The sequence below is a fragment of the Sus scrofa genome, chromosome 13, assembly GCF_000003025.6.
Source record: "Sus scrofa isolate TJ Tabasco breed Duroc chromosome 13, Sscrofa11.1, whole genome shotgun sequence".
Lineage (NCBI taxonomy): Eukaryota > Metazoa > Chordata > Mammalia > Artiodactyla > Suidae > Sus > Sus scrofa.
The window spans coordinates 79,071,046-79,092,577 of record NC_010455.5 but is presented as its reverse complement, the minus strand read 5'-3'; the positions used below and the strand labels follow the sequence as shown (position 1 = coordinate 79,092,577).

The window sequence follows — 21,532 nt, the reverse complement described above, 5'->3', positions numbered from 1 at the left end:
AAGTACAGACTTGAGAATCTCTCTTCTTCCTGTTAGCTGTGTGAGCTTGGGTCATTCATGCTTTAATCCCTGTGTCTCCATTTCCTCATCTGAAAATGGGAACTATAGTAGGATAGGACCTGCCTCAGATTAAATAGGTGGGCACACACACACACACACACACACACCTGGGGAGTCCCTAATCTCTCTGTTATGTATTTGTTTCAGAGAGAGAAAGAGAGAGAGAGTACACTTAGAACATCGACATACAGGAAGTCTTAGAAATATTATCTTAGGGGATTTTGGAGGGATTAATATGCCAACTTGTGCCAAGCCCTTGGCAGGTGCCAGCCTAGCTCCTAGTAGTAACAGCAACAAAGACGGCAGCTCCTAGGCTCACACCATGACTCATGTCTATTTAAACTGAGGATCACCAGTCTCCCTCAGATGCCTGTCCCACAAATGAAGTGAGATCAGGCATGTGAAGCACCCAGCAATATGCCCAGAACACCGCCGTGGCTCCTGGCATCCTTGCTGTTGCTCTTGGCATTTCCAGCAATGAAAGCCATGTCACAGAAATGCCAGCTGCTGACTGGTAGCCAGTGGCCATGTTGCCAGAGAGCAAAACATTTCTCTTCAAATGAAACAATTGTTTCTTGTACATTTTGCATGCTCCCAGTCTCCGCGCTCAGTATGGCACAGCAATGCCCTTTAACGCCCTCCACGGAAGCCGGGATTCGGAAGACGCCCGCCGGGAACTGGCACTGCTCTTCCCCAGTTTTAAGTTTTCAGACGAGGTTCCAAAATCCCCTCTGGGTAAGCCATCCAGGCAGATGTGGTCTGTATTAAATCTGCAGCGGGGGGAAGGGGGTGTGCGGACCGAAAGTAACTATGTAGTAACCAAGTCGTCCAATAAGGGCCTGCTGGCAAAACGGGCTGTTACAGAACTGTAGCCCCCAGTCCTGCTCTGCTTTCAGAGTACCGGTTGCTTTTTAATACCTCATTACATTTATTGCTGCATCTTTACTTTGGAGCTGTACTCATTTGCAAAGAAATCACGGGGGAAATGTAACTAACTTTCTGGAAGCCAACTTCCAAGGCAGAGGCCAGATGTCACTCTCTGACCTCTTCTGCGCTCCGCACACACCCTGAGCCCTTGGTGGGGTCTCTGAGAAGCGAGAAGCGGATCTCGCGGAGAGTTACACAGAAGGACTGTGACTCTCCTAGCCCTCACTCCCCACATTTGGGAAAAGCGTTCTGGGTTCCTTCCCCCTTCTCCACCCCACCAACCTGAGTGAGAAACCCACAGGGCTCAGGGCACATGACTTACCTCCTCCACTAGCGGAAGAACCAGACCCGGCCAGCGCTGTGCCTGTGGCTGGGTTGCATGTCTCTGGTTTGAGCCCGAGGTGGGCGGAAGGGCCCAGGGTGCGGACATCCTGGGAAAAGCAAAGGATATGAGGGTGGAGTTCTGGGGAGAAGGCTGCCTGTAGCTCTGAAAGGGTAATAACCCCTGAATGCTTGGGGGGGGGTTGGTTTTGGTTTTGGTATTTTTGTCTGATTAGGGCCGCACCCGCAGCATATGGCGGTTCCCGGGCTAGGGGTCTAATTGGAGCTGTAGCCGAAGGCCTATGCCACAGCCACAGCAACGTCAGATCCGAGGTGCGTCTGTGACCTACACCACAGCTCACGGCAATGCCGGATCCTTAGCCCACTAAGCGAGGCCAGGGATCGAACCGGCAACCTATGGTTCCTCGTCGAATTCGTCCCGCTGCGCCACAAAGGGAACTCCCTGAATGCTTGGGTTTTAACTAACATATTTACCTGAATGTTTGCTATGCGCATATGGACTCGAGATCTGAATCCAGCCAAGAAAGATCAGGTGGTCCAAGGGCAAGGTAAGGAAGGGCAGGAGCCGACCCCTGCTGGCCCTCGTTTAATCCCAGCGCTGCCCACTGCCTGCTGAGAGACAAGCTGGGAATGCCATGGAGTTGAGTTTAGGGAGTTGAGAAATCCTGGGAAGGGTGGCTCTACGTGTATCAAAGCCCCAAGTCTGCACGTCTAGGTGCGTGTGGTGGTTCTCCAAACTCATTTCCCTGTGGAAGAACGCTCCCTCTGGTGCGGGTGGCACTGTGAGGGCCAGCTGTCCTCTGGGGACCTGCCCTCAGGGAGAGCCCATGATGCATTTCTCATGTGCCCAGGGACATGGGATATATTCATCATTTTAGGAGGTGACTGGGAAAAAAATAGGTATGACTCAGGGCTGGGTTTGGGGAAGCAGGAGAGCAAACTGGCTGGGGAACACTCACCGGGCCACTGAGGAAAGTATTGGGAGATGAAGAGCCTGATTTCCCAGCCTCAGGTGAAAATGAGCAAAGGGAACAATTCCAGAAGGGTCTGAACCCACACCACATCTGGGAATAAGTGCACAGCTTCCTGCAGGCATGGTCTTGAAGCAGCCTTGTTGGGGTGCTGTGTCCTGCCCATCTGTCTGATATATGTGTCAGCCTTCTGGGTTGTCAGGAGCAGAGAGCGCTTTTTCTGGGCACTGGAGACAGTCCTGGGTTTGAATCCTGGCTCCACTCTTTATTAGCTCAACAGCCTCAGGAAAGTTACTTACCTTTTTTTGGACCTCAGTCTCTTCATCTGTGGAAATGCAGATAATGAGAGACCCATTAGTGCCCCACAATCACCTTCCTCAGAGGGTTCTCATGAAGATGAAAGGAGACAAAGCCTGTGAAGTTCTCAGCCTGGAGCCTGACACACATTAAGGGCTCAATAAATGTTAACTTCCTCTTTTTTTTTTTTATAATTTTTTTATTTTCCCACTGTACAGCAAGGGGGTCAGGTTATCCTTACATGTATACATTACATTTTCCCCCCCACCCTTTGTTCTGTTGCAACATGAGTATCTAGACAAAGTTCTCAATGCTATTCAGCAGGATCTCCTTGTAAATCTATTCTAAGTTGTGTCTTAACTTCCTCTCTTAATCCTTTCCTAGCCCTTGACACACCTATTAGGACCTCTCTTTGCGCTCCATCCACCCCAAGTCCTGACTTCACGGTCTGTGATGTAGTTCAATCCCCTTTCTGCTGCTCCTCTGTGGACAGTGCGTGGGCTGAGGAGCAGGGCAGGGCCTTTGCAGAAGTCCTATAGAGCAGCTGTCCTCCCACAGGGCGAGAGGCTTAGGAGTGGAGGCCCCTGTGAGGCGCTGTGCTTCCCCGAGGACGTGGACGAGGTGGCTGTGCTACTCTGCGGGAACCCGTGACCCGGGTGAGGCCACAAGAGGAAGTGTCAGCGCCCCCATATCTGCTGCACAGAAGGAAACCTCCAGAATTGAAACTTCCTCTTTTGAGCACCAACGCTCTTTTGGTTTAGTTCTCTCTCATGAATAAACATAGCAGTGTCCACTTTCCTGCCTATTTTTTAAAAAAGTACCAATATGGAGGAGGTACTACTTTTTAAAATTTTTTTTATTTTTTGGCCATCTCTGGGATTTTAGAAAATAAATGGACATCAGGTATTGAACTCTGCTGTGATACAGTGTCATCTCAGGGGATGATACTGAGTTACAGAGGGCAGTGTTTCCCCAGTAGTAAATCTACTTTCTGCGAGAAACAATTTTACAGCTGAACTTGGTAACAATGAATTTGAAAACAGTGCGACAAGATTGGATATGACACATTTTGGGGTTGATATTAATCAGTTTTAAATCTTCATACTGCCCGCTCCAACCATGTAGGCACAATTTCAGAGAAGCAGCAGTGGGTGATGGCTTAAAGCGAGATCCTAATTCTCTGCTCAGGAATTGAACCTGGGCAGCCCGGATGAAAACCAGGAATCCTAGCCACTAGACCAGCTAGAGGTTAGAAGTAGAACTGCCCTAATTCTGGCCCCTGTTGAAAGCAAGAATGTTTCAAGGAGGCAAAGACTGTAATAACAGGTATAAAGTTTATTGCTAGAGACACAGTACAACATATGGGAGAGCAAAGAAATAAGAGTATTAGTCTATTTAGCTGAGGCAGAAGTAAAGCAGTAATACACCCAAATGAGAAGTGACAGTGGGGGTGTCCCCTTGAATAAGGAGCACGACAGAGAGGTGATTTAAATTACTTACATTGGACAGTTGTCAGGGTCTTTGTCTTCCTTTGGCCAATTAACTTATCATTGACACCTGACCAGATCTAGGGCCCTCCCCTGATCTGCGTGTGCATCTTTCGGCCAAGCTGGATTCCAAAGCAGAGCATGGTGGGCAGGTTATCCGGACTTATTATGGCCTGGCATCCTCTCCCTTTTTGACCCAGAGGGGCTCTCTGTGCATCTGTAGTTGCGATCTCCCTGATCCTGAAGATGGGGAGTACGTGACCTCTTTGTTCTGCCCAAGCAGGGTTCAGCCCCTCTTCTGATCCTATCATCACCATTGCTTAACAAGTGCACAGAAGACAAATACCAGTTATTTGCCTTGTGCCTGCTGTTATTTCTATCTTATAGTATAGATAGGTGGCTGGTTGTAAATGTCTATCCTAGCGTCCACCTATCACCTGCCTCAGGAAGTCGAAATATGAGGCTAGTTGCAGTTGTCTGTCCTGGAGCCCATTTATCTCCTGCCTCAGACAGTCAGCCCTGGAATGTGCCAGATTCGTCATCTGTGGTTTTCCACGAATCAGGGCATGTTCAGACAGCATTGGGAACTAGGGTTCATCCAATCTTCTTGGTTTCTGATTTTGGCTAAAGCCTAATTTTAAAATTTGGGAGCTCCTAGAGGTGGCTCCAGCTTCCACTGAATTGTCTGGTTTAGCAGTCCCTCCATGGGACACTAAGGTTGCCAGCAAAGAGTAACTACTATTACTCCTGTCAGTAGTAACATGGCAGCTACTGCCTCCTGCCTGTTAGCTCTTTGGTTTATTTGTATATTCACTGAGCCCAGAATCACCCTCTCCTCTCTGAGGAAAAGGCTGTGTTTAACCGCACGAGGCAAATACCCGAGAGTTCCTTCTCATCTGCTGGTTTCTTCCAGAGGGCTTTGAGCTTATGACTTGAAGACGCTCTTTAAATGGGCAGTTAGCTCCCAGAAGACTGTTCTTTACAGCGTTACTCTTTCCACCAGCCTGCAGCATGAGGCCATCCGTGCTGGCACTGGGGACAGCAGGGCGAGTCAAGCTGCAGAGGGTGGGGACCAAGGCCTGTGGCACTGGGTGGGTGGCTACATTTCCCATGACTTCATGTCGCCTCTGGATGCCTGCTCCTTGGGCTCAGCAGCATCCATCCAGGCCCCTGTGAGAAACAATGTAGACTCACTGGAAGCCTCCCTGCCAGAATCTGTCAGGAATGTTGACTCCACTGTCCCAGATCCCCAGATACCCTACCCATCATGGGTTGGGCTCCTCTCCTTGTGAGTGGCCTCAAGAGGGGCACTCAGTTAGTCTGTGCCCATCTCAGAGCTGGCATGAGAGGCCTCTGCCTGGTCTTCCACAGCACAGGTGTGGTGTGGCTCTGAATGGGCTGCTTGGGGTACACATAGTCCACAGCTACCTCATCTCCCCAGAAGCTGGGAAGACAGGCGTTCATCACCGGGGAGACGAGAGGTGAGGATGGAGTGACCAAGGCTGCTGAAAGCAAGGGAACGAGACAAGTGTGTGTGTGTGTGTGTGGGTGTGTGTGTGTGTGGGTGCTGGTGTCTGTGATGATCTTCCAGCCTTTCAGAAATGGCTGGGAGTGGCAGAGCTGAGACAGGGAGAGCAGGAGGGACACTGGTGATAGGGCTAGGGTGGGAGGCCTGGTGACACACCCCTTCCTTCTACTACATGGTAGGGCACTTCTTTTCTCAAGAGTCCAGAATGTTCCCGGCAGAAGGAATAGGGGTGGGACATAGGGGAAGAGAAGATGCCTGAGAGTGGCTGAAATGTCTACCCACCATTTAAGGATGGAACTCCCTGGCAGAGATCCTGGGCCTGCAGGACGGGTGCTATTTTAGGGGTTAAGGCTTCTCAGTTTCTGGGTGTGAGCACGTGTCAGGGTGGAGGGCAGGCTCAGCCCCGTGAAGTCAGGGAGGGGCTCCTTCCTAAGGACTGGCCCTGGCCCTCCACTCAGAGAGAGGGTGTCTGGCAGAGCCAAGACCAGGAGCCAGGACTTCAAGGGTAGAGAGAGGAAGGTGACTTGGTGGGCCACAACGTGGCCTTGGGGTGGGATGGGGGTTCCCCCAGCCTTCTCTGAAGCCAGGTCATGGACCAGTCCTTCCCTCACGCTGGGAATGGACACAGCCTCCCTACCCAGTAACCAGGGAAGGTCAGTGCCAAGGGGCAGGACTGGGGCAGCATCAGCCCCTATCGTAGGTGGCAAGGTATTGGACCTCTGTCAGGTCTCCATCAGAATCTGGGGTTGGTCCCCCTTTCCCAGGCCTTACTTCCAAGTTCCCCTGTGGCAGGAGAATCCCTCCCCTGCCAGCCACCTCACCATCCTCCCCCCATGCTCAAGGGCAAGTATTCTTGGCCTTCTCTCTGTGAGGTCAAGAGACAGGCAGCCCCCCGCCCCCCTGTATATCAGAGATGAGAAAGAGGGTGACCCACACTGAGTATGCATAGGACATCTGTGCTCTGTGCTGGTCATGGGCCAAGCTCTGGACCTGAGTCCAGCGGATGGTGAAGCAGCAGCTTGCATGAGGACAGGAGAGGACACAACGTTGGGGAGGGGGTAAGTCCTGATGGCTGGGAGTGGCCACCTGTAAAGACCAGGAAGCGGGAACCCCAGACCGCTGCAGAGGACTCTGGGAGCTGGTCCCTGTAATGAAATGCAGTCGCTTCCCAGCCTCTCATTCACCAAGAACCACAGGTTCCAAAAGTCAGGGCACAATGTCTTCTAATGTTTTCTAACGTTCTAGATATTTGGAAAAGAGACTCCTTTTTAGAAGTTGCCATCATTTTTTCTTGGCTTTTATTAGCATGTGTTAAAATCATATTATTCAAACACTACCGGAAGAACATGTATTGTTCTACATAAAGTGCTTAAGGAAAAAAAAATGCAACTTATTAAATCGGACATTCTTTTCTAGTTCAGAAATTTGGGGTTACAATCAGGGCACAAAAGGAGAAACAGAATGCAGTATTAGAGAGAGCGAGAAGCTTAGTTGAGAGCTTGGGTGGAGACACGAGACCGTGTCCACTCCTCTCCTCTCCTTGCTGACTGAACACTGCACCTGCCTAAAGCAGCAAACAGCTTTGTTTTAATAAATACATTTTTCCTTCATTCAAATCAGAGAAGTCAATTATAGTAAAGCACTTTTCCTTTGACCATCTGTTTATAGCCACAGGCAAGATTTATCCACAGTTTTAAGCGTTAAAGTGTTATTTCATTGGGCTTTCAGCTTTCTAATGCTATCTAAGTTCAAGATTGTCTCAGCAATTCATTATTGGTTTATTTATATTTACCTGGTACTTTAAAATACCAATTCTATAGTGTTTTGTGTTACAAATGCCAACCAAGGATATTTTCTCAGTACTAGAGATGTCAATGTGTGAGCCTGAATAAGGCTTTTCTCCCAGTACACTCTATTTTCTTTAAACTGGCTTCTGCATATTAGCATTCTGATGGCTGCACAAAACCCAAGTCCCTGTTGTGACAGATTTTTAAATCAATAACATTCTGGAAAAATGACAACTTGGAAATCTCTGTTTGAATCTTGGGTGGTCATGTTGAGAACAGAAAAAAATTGCATTAAATACATTTTTAAAACATTCATTTGCAATCAAACATATTTAAATCTTCCAAGGAAGGAGTAGGTTGGTTGACGGGGTGGCTGCACCTCGAACAGCCCCGTCAGGAGTGGCTGGCGGGCTTGGGAGCCTCTTGGGGGCAAAATTCTGGGCCACAGACCTTGCTTTCTGGCTGCAATGCCTTTGAACTTCTTAGAGCAAAGGGAAAAGGAAGGCCGGTTGTACCTCCAAACAGTCAAGACCAACCTCATTGAGTTCACCTTGAGGCTGACCCAGAAGTTGGAGCAGGTGCCAAGCTAAGGACTGCTGAAGGGCTAAGCGGTACTGGCTGGAAAAGGTGGTCATCTTCAGTCGCCCTGGGAAGACCCCATTCCCTTCTCTCAAACTTCAATGCTTTGGGCTTCATGCAGGAAAAGATCTTAGCCGTATCGCTTACTAAAATTTCCATCTCATTTTACAAAATGAGACACTGAATAGCGGTCCTGAGTGACAAGTATACAGAATTTGCTGAGTATCGCCAAGAGAAAAAAGCTTTCTAAACTATTCCGTTCTTTGCTTCTTCCTATAGATGTGTCCGTAGAACATTCTTTAGTTTCACAGTGATATATGCTGTTTCAGGAAGCACAAGGTGATCAGACTTTGTTTCCAGGAAGTGATGACCTACTTTAGTTGGAGCAGAAGGTTCCATGACTGATTCTAAATCCTGCCGTGTATTGGTACACCAGTGACAGGATTTAGGGCGGTTAGGAGGCTCTTGGTGCCCAGTTCCTGCCAAGTGTAGCCCATCACAGTCATGGCTGGGCTTTCACTATCAGTAGTTATATTTCCCTTTGATGTTTCAAAAAAAAACCTATGGTGTATCTGTCGCCTCTCTCCACTCCACCCTGTCCTTCTGACTTGGAAGCCTGAGAGCTTATTGAATTAGGCTGAAAAGAGGCTCGGTACCTGCTGATATTGACGGCAGTAAGATGCTAGCTTACTATTTTGCACAGCACCATATTTCGTGCCTGTTATTCAGGCCAACTATAGCCAACCTTTTCTTTTTTTGTTTTTTCAGTTTTTTTTTCTTTTTTTAGTCTTTTGTTTTTTATAAAGAAAATCTATGTAAGTTGAGGTTCAGAAATGCATATATTTTTTACTTACAAATATTCATCTGACCAAAATTCAACATAACCTTTATGGAACACTTAACAATTGTTTTGTTTTTAAAATAACATTTCATTCAAACTGTATATAATTCAGTAAAGTTTTTTTATACAGCAAGCAATGCTTAAACCCTGGAAAATCTGTAGAAAAGAGATTTTCACACAAAATAAGAAAAGAAAACTTTGAGGTATCCCTCACACACACACACACACACACCCATTCATTCTGACCCACTTGCACACCATGCACACACGCACCTGTGTGCACAGACACATATCCCTTCTCACTCACAAAGTGGCTGCAGCATAGGCAAAAAATTGTAGGTCCAAAGGAAAATAATTGATTGTTCTAATAAAGAGTCCAGGTAGCTCAGAAAGAAACATGACAAAACACAACAGTCCTCTGAGGAAATGACTACCTCAAAAAAATGTTCTCAAGATGAATTTGAGATCTAAGCCTACCAAATTGCTTTTGCAAAACAGCTCCCTGCAGTCCAAGGTGACTTGTGCAAATAGAAGGAATCAAATGAGGCTAGTTCCTGTACTTCCTTTAACAAGGATGTGGGATGCTCGCAGGTGCCCAGGGTGCGCCCATCACGCCAGGTACTGCTGCAGTGCCATCTTTGCCCTGGAATCACAAAGCTCCTGTTAGCCATCATCTCAGAAATGTAACAAAGGCCAAAAACCCATGGTTCAAAAATGGCAGCTGGGAGAGTCTAAAAAGGTAGATCCCCAAAGGGAACAGGGGTGAGCCCAGCAGGGCACCTGCTGTGAGGGGCAGAGATCTGTGGTTGGCACATACTTTAAACCCATGCTGGCTCTATTCCTTATCCTGTGGTCCTGGCCTTGTCCTTACAGCTGCTGTAACCCAGTGACATTCTAGAGTTTTCCTTTGTCACTGGCAGAGAGCTGCAATGGATCTGGAATTCTTGAATTTCTCTTATGCCATGCAGGTTTTATCTAGTACTGCAAGACACTGGGAAGGACACTCAGGGTTCTGGGAAGCTAAGAAAAACTAACCTATGGAGAGGAGGGTAGGTGCAGGTTATGAGGCCAAGAGCTCATGGGGTGAGGCCGTCTCATGGTTCAAAGGCCTCAAAACTGTGGAAGGGAGGTTACAATTTTACGCCATTCTTCTCATTGTGCCCAATGACCCTGACCAGTGTGGGGTGTGGGCAGTTATGGTGATTGGGGAAGAAAGCAGCTAACTGGAGAGGAAAAGGTGTGATGTGGGCAATAACTTAAGCGATCCTGATCCTTATAAAAGTGCCTTCCTTTGAGCTGGGACTCAGAAGGCCTCTTTTACTCTCCCATCACAAACTTGGTAAAGTTGAGGAAGAGGCTGCAAGTGTGGAAGTTAGGAAGTTTTAGCAATGGTTTCCCCTCCTAAGTCATGGAAAGAAAAGGCCAAAATTTTCCATTACTATTAGCTAATAAAACTACACCAAATCAGACTGGGCATGCAAGAAGCTGGACTCCAGCACAGTTTCTTTGGTGTAGTAATGGCCACAATCCACAGTTTAATTTCATTTTCTCATTTTTGGCCACCTGGTGGCATATGGGTTTCCCGGGACATGGATTGACCCTGCGTCCCAGGGCTCCCAAGATGCTGCCAATCTCACTGCACCACAGTGAGAATTCCCACAATCTAGTTAAAAGAGGTATGCTAACAGCGCTTCTTGAAATTATCTAAAACTCTATAAAGATAGTTGCAAACAGTCCAACCCATAACAGAAAGCTCCAGGAGTTCCTGTCATGGCTCAGCAGTAACGACCTAACTAGTATCTACGAGGACATGGGTTTGAACCCTGGCCTTGCTCAGTGGGTTAAGGACCCAACATGGCCTCAAGCTGCACCACAGGTCACAGATGTGGCTCAGATCCTGTGTTGCTGTGGTATAGGCTGGCAGCTGCAGCTCTGAATTGACCCCTAGCCTGGGAACTTCCATATGCCACAGGTGTTGCCATAAAAAGACAAAAACAAACAAACAAACAAAAAACCCAGAAAGCTCCAAACAGACTGTGCCAAGTTATGGCACGAGTTGGGTCCTACAGGGGCATTTTCCTAGGAAACAAGTTTACGAACAAAGCCACAGGCTACCTCGTACTGACCCTCTGAGCCTGGAGTGGAGAGGCCCGATTAGCAATAGCTCCTCTTTGTAAGTGTTTCAAAGTCAAAGAATCACAAAGCCTTAAAGACAGAAAGAACCTGGGGTTCCCACTGTGGCCTGACTACATGAGGATACGGGTTTGATCTCTGGCCTCACTTAGTCGGTTAAAGATCTGGTGTTGCTGTGAGTGGCAGTGGTCGTAGACGAGGCTCAGATCTGGTGTGGCTGTGACGGTAGGCTGGCAACTGCAGTTCCTAATTGGACCCCAAGGCTGGGAACTTCTATATGCCTCAGGTGTGGCCCTAAAGAGCAAAACAAACAAACAAACAAACAAAAACCCCTCAAAAAATACCACCCAAAACCCAAAAACCAAACCAAACCAAACCAAACAAAAACTCCACAACATAAAGAACCCGTGTCTTCTTTAGGTAATAGATGTTTCTATGCCATAACACTCGTCGAAATTCTGTATTACTCTTTAAAATTGCCAGTCGGACCTCAGAGACTGTGCCCTCAGCACCTTTCTGCTGTCCATTAATATCTAAGGGATCTTTCAGATGGATGGTTTTGCAGGCACAGTCACCTTTCCTTAAATGGACTTAGGTCAGACTTTGATTCTTTTTTTTTTTTTTTTTTTGGTCTTTTTAGGGCCGCGCCCACAGCATATGAAAGTTCCCAGGCTAGGAGCCCAATCAGAGCTGTAGCTGCCGGCCTACGACACAGCCACAGCCACGCCAGATCCTTAATCCACTGATTGAGGCCAGGGATCAAAACTGTGTCCTCATGGATGCCAGTCAGGTTGGCTAACCGCTGAGCTACAATGGGAACTCCAGACTTTGATTTTTTTAATGAGGTTTAAGAACTGCTGAAAATGTATGTGCCATATAAATTTGGGGAAACAGTACCAGACTGGTCTAAGCAAGGTAGGCCAGGGCTTAAATCTATCCCACTTCATGCTGGTGAGGGCTTCTTAGCATCCCAGAGATGACCTTAAACAGAACTATTTTAATTTCCTAACAAACACAAGAAAAAACCTAGGAACAGCCTGGCTCTTGACCAGAAGAGATGGGCTTTAGAGTCCATCATCTAAACTGGCAGCTGTTGCTATTGCTGTGAATGTAGATGTGGAGGGTCTGGTCCTTAAGGTATAGTTCAAACCCAGCCTGTAGCATGGGGCCAGCCTAGACTTGCTTTTAATGGGACACTCATCTGAGCAGCAGCCTTAGGGTGCAGCTACTCAGGGGTCTGTCTTCTTTCACCCACTGGATGGCAAACTTCAGGAGGGTAGGGGCCCAGCTCTATGTGCTCCAATCTGGCCCAGCCATTCACTGCGGAAGCAATTACCAAGTACCTCCTCCCTTCCATGGGGCAGATAAGTAAGCTGATGGCCATGACACAGTGTGGTGTGTCCTATGGGTGCTACAGGAGCACAGAAGGGGTCTCTAGCAAAGGTTGGGGGTAGGGTGCAGAATGTATCCAGCAAGACTTCTGGGTGGAGGTGACAACTTGATCTGAGTTTTGAAGGACAAATGGCCGTTGTTCAGGTGTCCTCTGCCCTTGCTTTCAGGACGCCTGTGCGCCTAGTTCTCTGCCTGTCTCACTGGTTGTTCCTTCTGCTCCTTTGTTGGACCTTTTTCATTTTCTCCTAAATGTTATGGTGGTGGCGGGCGGAGGGGGGGTGGTGTCCCAGAGGACGGTCCCTAGCCCTCTGGTTCTCACCGTTTCTTCTCCCTGGGTGACTTCATCCAGCTCCATGGCTTTACATACTGCCCCAATTTCTATCTTCAGCCCCACTCTCCTGAGTCCCTTGGATATCTAACAACATCCAGAAGCTGGCACCACACAACTCTTGATCCTCCTTACTCCCACCCACTTCTCTTTGGTATCATCTTGGTAAACCCTCTATCCACCTGCTCAGGATAAAAAACTCTAGGCATTTCCCTCTCCTCTCTTCCTTTTTTTTTTTTTTTTTTTGGTCTTTTTGCCTTTTCTAGGGCAGCACCGCAGCATATGAAGGTTCCCAGGCTAGGGGTCTAATGGGAGCTGTAGCCGCCGACCTACACCAGAGCCACAGCAACAGGGGATCCGAGCCGCGTCTGCTGCCTACACCACAGCTCACGGCAACGCTGGATCCTTAAGTCACTGAGGGAGGCCAGGGATGGAACTGCAACCTCATGGTTCCTAGTTGGATTCGTTAACCACTTCACCATGACGGGAACTCCCCTCTCCTCTCATTAACATCCTACATCGAAAGCAGGAGCAAATCTTGTTGGCTCTGCTGTTAGACTAAATTCTGCATCCAACCACTTCTCAGTCCCCCTGCCCCATCCCTCACATGACATGACTGCAACAGCCTTCGGCTGGTCTCCCTGCTTCCATTCCTGCCTGACAACAGACCACTCTCCACCCAGCCACCAGAGCCACCTTCTAAAAATTCAAATCGGGTACTGTCTCTTTTGTCCAACACTCTCCAATGACTTCCTATGAAATTCTGAATAAAATCCAAAGTCCTTACTACAGCCCACAAGGCTCTTCTGTTGCTCCGTCTCCCCGAGTCCTATTCTTGTCACTCCTCCACTCGTTTTTCTCCAGCCCCACTGATTTTCCTGCTCTTATTTGAACTTTCAAGCTCACTCCTGCCTCAAGGCCTTGAGCTCACTGTCCCCCAGTCTGGAATACTATTCTTCGAAACACCTGCCTGGCAGACTCTCCCATTTCACCCAGGTCTTTGATCAAACGTCACATCCTCAGAGAGGCCTTTTTTCTCTAGTGCATCTGACAAGAAGCTTTCTTGCTCTCCATTCCCTGGTTTATTTTCCTTTGCAGTGCTGCTCATTACCTGCTATACATTCATTCACTCACTGTCTTCTAGACTAGAATGTAAGTTCCATGAGCACAAGGACCTCATCAATTTTATTCACCATTGTATCTCCAATGTCTTAAACAATGCCGGGAAGAGGTATTAAAATTTTTTTTTAAATGAATGGGGATTAAGAGGGGAGGGGACTGGGATGGCAAATCAGATGGAACATTAACACGTGAATGCATGGAGGTGTGATACTCTTAAGACAGCAGGTATGGCTGGAGCACAGGGTGGGCATGGCCAGGGGGAGAATGAGGAAGGCTGGCCAGACTATGAAGTGCTAGGAGTCCTGCTTAACAGTCTGGAGGATGAAAGTGAGCTGCAATGCGAAGGCTGTGTGATAAGAAGTGTACACAGCCAGGAAAAACAGTCTTGGCTATCTTGAGGTTACAAGGCTCTCTGACTGTGACTCTTGCCTCTCCTGGTAAACAGTGAGCTCTTTGAGGACAAGGACTCCTTGGTGGTCATTGCAGCATGGGCCAGGCATGGCACAAGGCAGGCGGTGAGGCTCCAAGCTAATGAATGTCTTCATTTCTGCTCTTCAAAAGGCCACATGCATTTCTAGTCTGATGGTTGAGGGACTGTTAAGGAATAGCCTCTGCATCCTCTCCAGATTCCCACTAAGATGGCCCAGGCTCATGTCAATTCAGAGTTAAGATGAGAATCTTTAATAATTATCACTTACTCAGATGTCACATGGTTGGCTCAAAGATTGTTAACAAGAGAATCCAAGAATCTAAAAGATTTTGAGTTTGCTCATGTGACTTACTAAGCAATTGAAACCCTTTCATAAAAGAATCGAATGTACCCCAAGCAAGGGTACTCTGATACTCACTTGTCACAAAGGTTTGAATCTGGTGACTGACTGAGTTTGTGTAGAATATCTACGATGCCCATGTCTCGTAATTTATCCTGGCGTTCCTGTGAACCTGAGAGATGAAAGCTAACAGGTTACTGGGACAATGACCCAGGCGCTTACTCGTCTTAATGTATGCCCAACACCTGGAGCCTTCACCAGATGGAGATGAGGGTGAAGGAGTTAGTGTCCTTCTCCCCCTTCCCTCCCTCTCCCCAGAGTAGCCGGATCCCATCCTGCTTGGATTCTCCAACAGTGCTTTAACTGGTCTCTCTTGACCTACACAGGCTTCTGCTGCTTCATTAATCTCTCCATGGACCACAGGGTGAAGGTCAGAGTCTCCTCTGCCAACAAGCCCCATGTTCACCACTTCTTTCTGACATATCCAGGCTCCTCCTACTCCAAACAGGTCTTGTTTTCCCCCTTCCAGTCTCTTCCACCTTCCCTGACCTCCCAGCACTTTCTGCTGTCTCCCTAGCACATGGCAGTTCCAGCTCCATTCTGCTGGGTTCATCTTCTAGCTAGACTAGGACCTTTGGGAAGACATCTTATTTCCCTGGCACCCAGCTGGTACCTGGTTTCTAGGCCTGTAGGCTGAATTGAGTGTCTCCTCCTTGCACCTTGTTCTGGACACAGTGCTAAGGAGGATAATTCTCCTAGACTCTTTGCTCCCCACTGAAGAGCCCACAGTGCCTCACTCACGCACTGACCTCCTTGAGACCTAGTGAGCCAGAATCTCAGAGGTGGAGAAAGCTGCAGTTTACAAAGTTCCTCAGGTGATTCTCATGCAGCCAACCCAGCAATGACACCCACTGCTCCCCTGCCTCTGTTCACTACGTGTGCTGGACACTGGAATCACGCGGGGAATTCTTAAAAAACTTTTATGCCTGGAGCCCACCCCCAGAGATTCTCATCTAACTGGCTGGTGCAAAAGTCCCTGGGGTAACTAATACCAGTCAAGGTGGGGGCAGCTGTAGGGGCCTCCTTAGACTGGCTGCTTCACTGGGCACGGTGTGTAGTTTCCACTTCTCACCAACGTGCCCTCTCCTCCATTATGCTTACCTGCCTGAGTCCTTCTGTGCGCTTCCCCTGCACACCATGAAAGTCCAATCCTCCTGCCCACCCTCAACTCTCATCTTCAAGTGCATCTCACTTCCTCAGCTCTCTCAGGGCCAAGGACTGTCCCTTACAGTGTTGACTCTAACTCGGGGGCTCAGTGTTAATGAGGCCCACGGATACTCATATCAAAGAGGCTTAGATGCGGTGTTGGGGCCCAATATGACCAGGATTTCAGGGCCAGCTGATGCCTTTCCTGCATGAGGCCTTCCTTCCCATAATTTTCTCCAGACCATCTCACCAATATCTTACCTTCCTCTTCATTCCATATGAGGTTTGATATACAAAACATAGCGGCCAGCTGCAATTTGACATGTGAATGACCCTATTTGAAGCAGAAAAAGGAAAAAAAAAAGAGGTAATCTCATTTGAGATAATTTTTTTTAATATACTACAGGCATTCCAATAGCCTAAAAGTTTGAAGTGGGGACCTCAAACCCAAGTGTCTTGAGAGGCCACAAAGTTAGTGCTAATGGGTGCACAGAATGGGCTAAAGAAAGAGCATGGTGGGAAAGCTGGCCCACAGGAGTGAAACCTTGCCAACAACATTCACACTCAAAATGTAGAGACCCTCTGGCTGGCCAAACAAAACACCTCTAGGGCCATGGGTGCAAACTGCAATTCATCACAAAACCCATACATACAGAAACACTGGCACGTGACAACTGTCTACAGTTGACTTTGACTCTGTCTAACATTAGGAAACATTCAGGTCACTAGAACAAGACCATCCAGTACTCGTTGCTCCTATCTAGCAGGAAGTAGCTACGGAAGAGAAAACCATCACCCCTATCCCACATAACAAAAGGCTGGAATGATAGACTCCCAGGGGGATGGTGACAGAACCCCTCCACCCCTATGCCTGGAAGTGGCTGTTCAAGTTGGGCAGTGAGAAACAGTGGCCTGCGGAAGCAAGTGCCTGCGTAGATTAACCATCTACAAAGATTAACTGCCCTTTGTCAGGGGCGTCGACCCCCTTCCCCTCCCCGATCGCCCCCTCCTCCTCCTCTTTTTTTTTTTTTTTTTTTTTTAGGGCGGCACCCACGGCACATGCACACAAAGTTCCCAGGCTAGGGACCGAATCTGAGCTACAGCTGCCGGCCTAGGCCACAGCCACAGAGATTCATAGCAACATGGGATCTAAGCTGGCGACCCACACCACAGCTCATGGCAACACCAGATCCTTTACCCACTGACGGAGGCCAGGAATCCAACCCACATCTTCGTAGATACTAGTCGGGTTCATAATTGTTGAGCCACAACAGGAGCTTCCCCCACCCCCTCCCACCACTTATTATTCCTGCCATGAATCCTTTATAAGCCTAGCATCTCCTAGCAGTTGGTACTGGCACCATTCATCTCGGATGCCTTAATAAATCTCTCTTGCTTTACTGACTTGGCCTTGCTCATTCCTCCCTCAGCAAACCTAACATGAATGGATGTGCATTTAGTGTTCATCTCTTTGACTACTGGTTATCTGATTCAAATTACTCTTATTTGGAGTTCCCGTCGTGGCGCAGTGGTTAACGAATCCGACTAGGAACCATGAGGTTGCAGGTTCAGCCCCTGCCCTTGCTCAGTGGGTTAACGATCCGGCGTTGCCGTGAGCTGTGGTGTAGGTTGCAGACGCGGCTCGGATCCCGCGTTGCTGTGGCTCTGGCGTAGGCCGGTGGCTATGGCTCCGATTCGACCCCTAGCCTGGGAACCTCCATATGCCGCAGGGGCGGCCCAAGAAATAGCAAAAAAAAAAGACAAAAATAAATAAATAAATAAATAAATAAAAACAAAAAAACAAATTACTCTTATTTGTATAGGAATATCACAGTACTGCTTTTAGGGAGCCGTCTATCCTTTTTAAAAATTTTTAAATTTCTTTATTAAAGTATAACTGACTTATAATGCTGTGCCAATTTATGCAGTGTTCCTATATTTCTGAAACACACTTCTTGTTTATTTGTCTTTAGGTACTGAAAGTATAACCATTTTCGCTAAAGTTATTATTTATCCATATAGAGGGTTTTTCTCCTAAATGAAAGGGAGCCTTGGGAAATCCTGTGAAATCAGATTGTTATGATCATTATACAACTACAGATGTGATAAATTCATTTGAGTAGTAAAAAAAAAAAAAGAAAAAAAAAAGAATCTTTATAGATGATTTTCCTATTGGTCAATTAAAGAAGAAAGTCCCCAGGACACTGAAATAACTAATGCATACCTGGCACAATCTGCTCAACAGTTTCCTGAAGGCTGAGACAGACTCCTCTTGCCAGGCAGAACTGTATCTCAACCAAGCAGAGACAAAGAAAAGGATGCGGCGTCCCTCATTAGAAGGTTGGTGAGTCTTTTTCTCTCCTACCTGCCAAGCCTTTTAAAGAGCTGTCCAGTTTGGGCTCCATTAAGAAAACAGAGCAAAATCTATTATCTGCTCCCAGCACAAGGCCATCAATGCGTATTTGTTGAATAAGTGAACTTATGTCTAGTACAACAGTAAGTATTTACTGCATATAAGTTCATTCATCATCCATTCAATCAATATTCTTTGAGGAAACAAACTGCTATGACAGAGAAAACTGGAGGGTAGAGGGGTGAAATATACAGAAATGATCTTTTTGAAGGAAGCAACATTTATGCAGATGTTTATGCATAAAGAATAGGAAAGTACCAGTTGTACAAAGAACAAGAGGTGCCAAGAGGAAGGCAAAGTTTCTGAAAAGGTTTGAAATAAGAAGCTGGGAGTTCCCGTCATGGCGCAGTGGTTAACGAATCCGACTAGGAACCATGAGGTTGCAGGTTCAGCCCCTGCCCTTGCTCAGTGGGTTAACGATACGGCATTGCCGTGAGCTGTGGTGTAGGTTGCAGACGCGGCTCGGATCCTGCGTTGCTGTGGCTCTGGCGTAGGCCAGTGGCTACAGCTCTGATTCGACCCCTAGCCTGGGAACCTCCATATGCCGTGGGAGTGGTCCAAGAAATAGCAAAAAAAAAAAAAAGACAAAAAAGAAGCTGTATAGCTTGTACATACTGAGAAGGAGAAATGGAGTAACGTTCATTCAGAGAAGGAGGCATGGCTAAATTGTGGGCCCTTGTAGGCCAGAGAAAGGACTGACTGTATTCTGAGTCAACAGGAAGCCCTGAAGGATTTAAGCAGTGAAGGGACAAGATAAGATTTACAGGAGTTTCCTGGTGGCTCAGAGGGTTGAGGATAAGTCATTGTCACTGCTGTGGCATGGGTTCCATCCCTGGCCCAGGGACTTCTACATGCCATGGCCACAACCCTGCCCCTTCCCCCGCCCACACAAAAAAGATGTGATTTACATTTTTAGAAGATCACCAGGCTAAAGGGACTGGAATGACAGTGCAGAGGTGTCCAGGAGGCAGTCAGGCATGACAGGCTGTGGCTAGGACTAGGGTGAAGGCCAGGGTGATAGAAAGAAGTTAACAGTATCCAGGGCAGCTCTGGAGGAAGGGCTAATAGGACCTACTGATAAACTGGATTAATGGAGTGAGACAGCTGGGGAAATTGAGACTGACTCCTAGGTATGAGTGACAGGGTGGAGGGCAGAGACACTATACTGAGAAGAGAAAGGTTGGGAGCAGGGGGACAAAATTTAGGTTTAGGGGATATATTTAAGAATTCGTTTTTATTATTTTAATTTTTAATTTTTTTTGTCTTTTGTCTTTTCAGGGCCATACTCGTGGCATATGGAGGTTCCCAGGCCAGGGGTCTAATTGGAGCTGTAGCTGCTGGCCTACACTACAACAACAGCAACTCGGGATTTGAACCGCATCTGTGACCTACACCACAGCTCACGGCAATGCCAGATCCTTAAGCCACTCAGCGAGGCGAGGAATCGAACCCACAATCTCATGGTTCCTGGTCAGATCTGTTTCTGCTGGGCCACAGTAGGAACTCCCAGAACTGGTTTTTAAACATCAACTTCAAGAAGCTTCAGAAAGCCAAAGGGAGATGCTGAGAAGGCAGGAGGATCTAGGAGCCTGGAGCTCAGAAGAGAGGTCCAGGCTGGAAGTACCCCCCTCTATGTGACCCTCAGACCTTACCTCCCGCTACGAAAAGAACCAGCATGTGTGAAGGTCTGGAGGTAGGAAAGAACATGCACGGCCTCTCTGAGGAATGGAAAGAGGCCAGTGCAGTGAACGAAGGGAGGAGGGGAGCAGAGGAGTTGCGGGGGGCACAGATGAATAGGTCATTTAGGACTTCACAGGCCATCAAAAGGGGGGGGTTTATTCAAGGTGTAATAGGGAGCCACTGAAGGATTTTGGCTTCTACTCAATTAAAAAAACAAAAGGTGAGGTCACTGCTAAGAGTGATGAGGGAGAGAAGAGGTGAGCTTTAAAGAATGAGGAGAAGGTAAGAACCTATTCTTATGGAGAATGGAGGCCCCAGCTCACTGGGGAATCACAAGAGGGCACCAGGCAGTGCTGAGTGCCCAAGAAGGTTCTGTGAATTTAACATGAAACCTGTCAGCCAGCTCTGTGCCTTTCTCTGCAGTTAACTCCAACATGCAGGCAAAGAGATGACAGGTTCATCCACAGTTAGGGTTTTGCTAGGAGACACTGACAGAATGAAAAGAGGATGGATGTTTGATTTCTAGATTTTGGCAATGGGCAGTTTCTGGTGATGATGAGGTCCAGGGTATGGCCATGGCAGTGAGTGGCTGAGGTTGCAAGTCAGCAGCAGATTGTGACTGAAAGCAAAGTGATCAAAGAACCTCTGGTGCCAGAGGAACCAGAGGCTAGGGGTTCACGCACATAGGACTGAAGCTTTGAGAGGGAGGACTGGGATTGCAGGCGCTGAGAGAAGGTCAAAAGCCCAAGTCTCACTGTGTAAGGGGAGGCAGCCGGATGACAGGGTGGGGCGGGGGGTGGAGGGTGGCAACGCTGCCACACGGCACAAGCTTCAAGGGAATCAGCTACAGAGGAGTCCATTCTTTGGTTACTCTCTGCCCAATTTGTTCTAAGCTAACAGTGCTACAGACCTCGCTTCTAATGTGCAGCCAGTGTAGGGCCATGAAAGGGATAAAGGCCTACCATGTAATACTTGATTTTCTGCAGGATGTCATCATTGGTCATAATAAGTTCTTTTGCCGTTGTCCCGTCTGCTATGTTGGCTAGGATGCAGAGTGTCTGGAAAAGAACAAAAGGGCCAGCCATCAGGAAAGCTCTGAAGTCCCCAGACTCAAGCTCACACAAGAACTTGGGCAATTTCCCAGCTGAAGTCATAGATTCTCACAGGTTCCACTCTGAATGCCCCAATTTCGTATCTCCTAACATCTGCCAACAAAAGTAACCACATCTGAGGAAAGTCTACCTTAGGTAAAAGAGAACCTAAATGCTTCGGTGGCTTCTTTCTGGGCATAAGCCTTCACTGTTGAGCAAAGGCAGCAATAATTCATACTATCACATAAATCAAAGGAAAATTTCATTTGTTATTATTTTCTTGAAGATTTCATTTTTAAGAGAAGCTCTTGCTTTAAGAACTTTCTCTTTCTTCAAAGAGGCAGTCTCCTTGGTGGAAGCCTCATAGGTGTCACAACGCCTCCTACCTCCCCCTTCAAATGCTACTTGCTTCCAGGCTCATGACCTTCTAGACTAAGACCTGGACCCTGCCCACTAGCTACATGCAATGAGGACCTCTTGACTCTTTGAACCCTACTGGAGGGACAGAAAAGGAAGCAAGATATGTGAAGGAGCTCAGTCCAGGTTGGCCTGACACGGAAGTTGCAGGGAGCCTGTGC

The 21,532-nt window shown here is 47.7% G+C and overlaps 2 protein-coding genes across 10 annotated transcripts in view; one reads left to right on the top strand and one right to left on the bottom strand.

Annotated features, from left to right (window-relative positions):
- Window positions 1–8,974, top strand: part of NME9 (NME/NM23 family member 9) — a 31,356-nt gene extending 22,382 nt beyond the window's left edge. For 6 of the 9 annotated variants that reach the window (XR_002337695.1, XM_021069506.1, XM_021069503.1 and 3 more), the window contains 2 exons: window positions 659–795; window positions 3,156–8,974. Coding sequence is in view for 8 of the 9 variants with exons in the window: in XM_021069506.1 (XP_020925165.1) it covers window positions 659–795; window positions 3,156–3,248 (230 nt within the window). In the remaining variant the exon portion in view is untranslated. The remainder of the gene's footprint in view (window positions 1–658; window positions 796–3,155) is intronic. The other 3 variants (XM_021069507.1, XM_021069508.1, XM_021069509.1) reach the window with 2 other exon arrangements.
- The window catches only part of ARMC8 (armadillo repeat containing 8), a 103,017-nt gene continuing 88,362 nt past the window's right edge, over window positions 6,878–21,532 (bottom strand). The window contains 4 exon segments of the mRNA XM_021069500.1: window positions 6,878–9,462; window positions 14,643–14,736; window positions 16,032–16,104; window positions 20,826–20,921. Coding sequence (XP_020925159.1) covers window positions 9,429–9,462; window positions 14,643–14,736; window positions 16,032–16,104; window positions 20,826–20,921 — 297 coding nt within the window. The 3' untranslated portion in view covers window positions 6,878–9,428.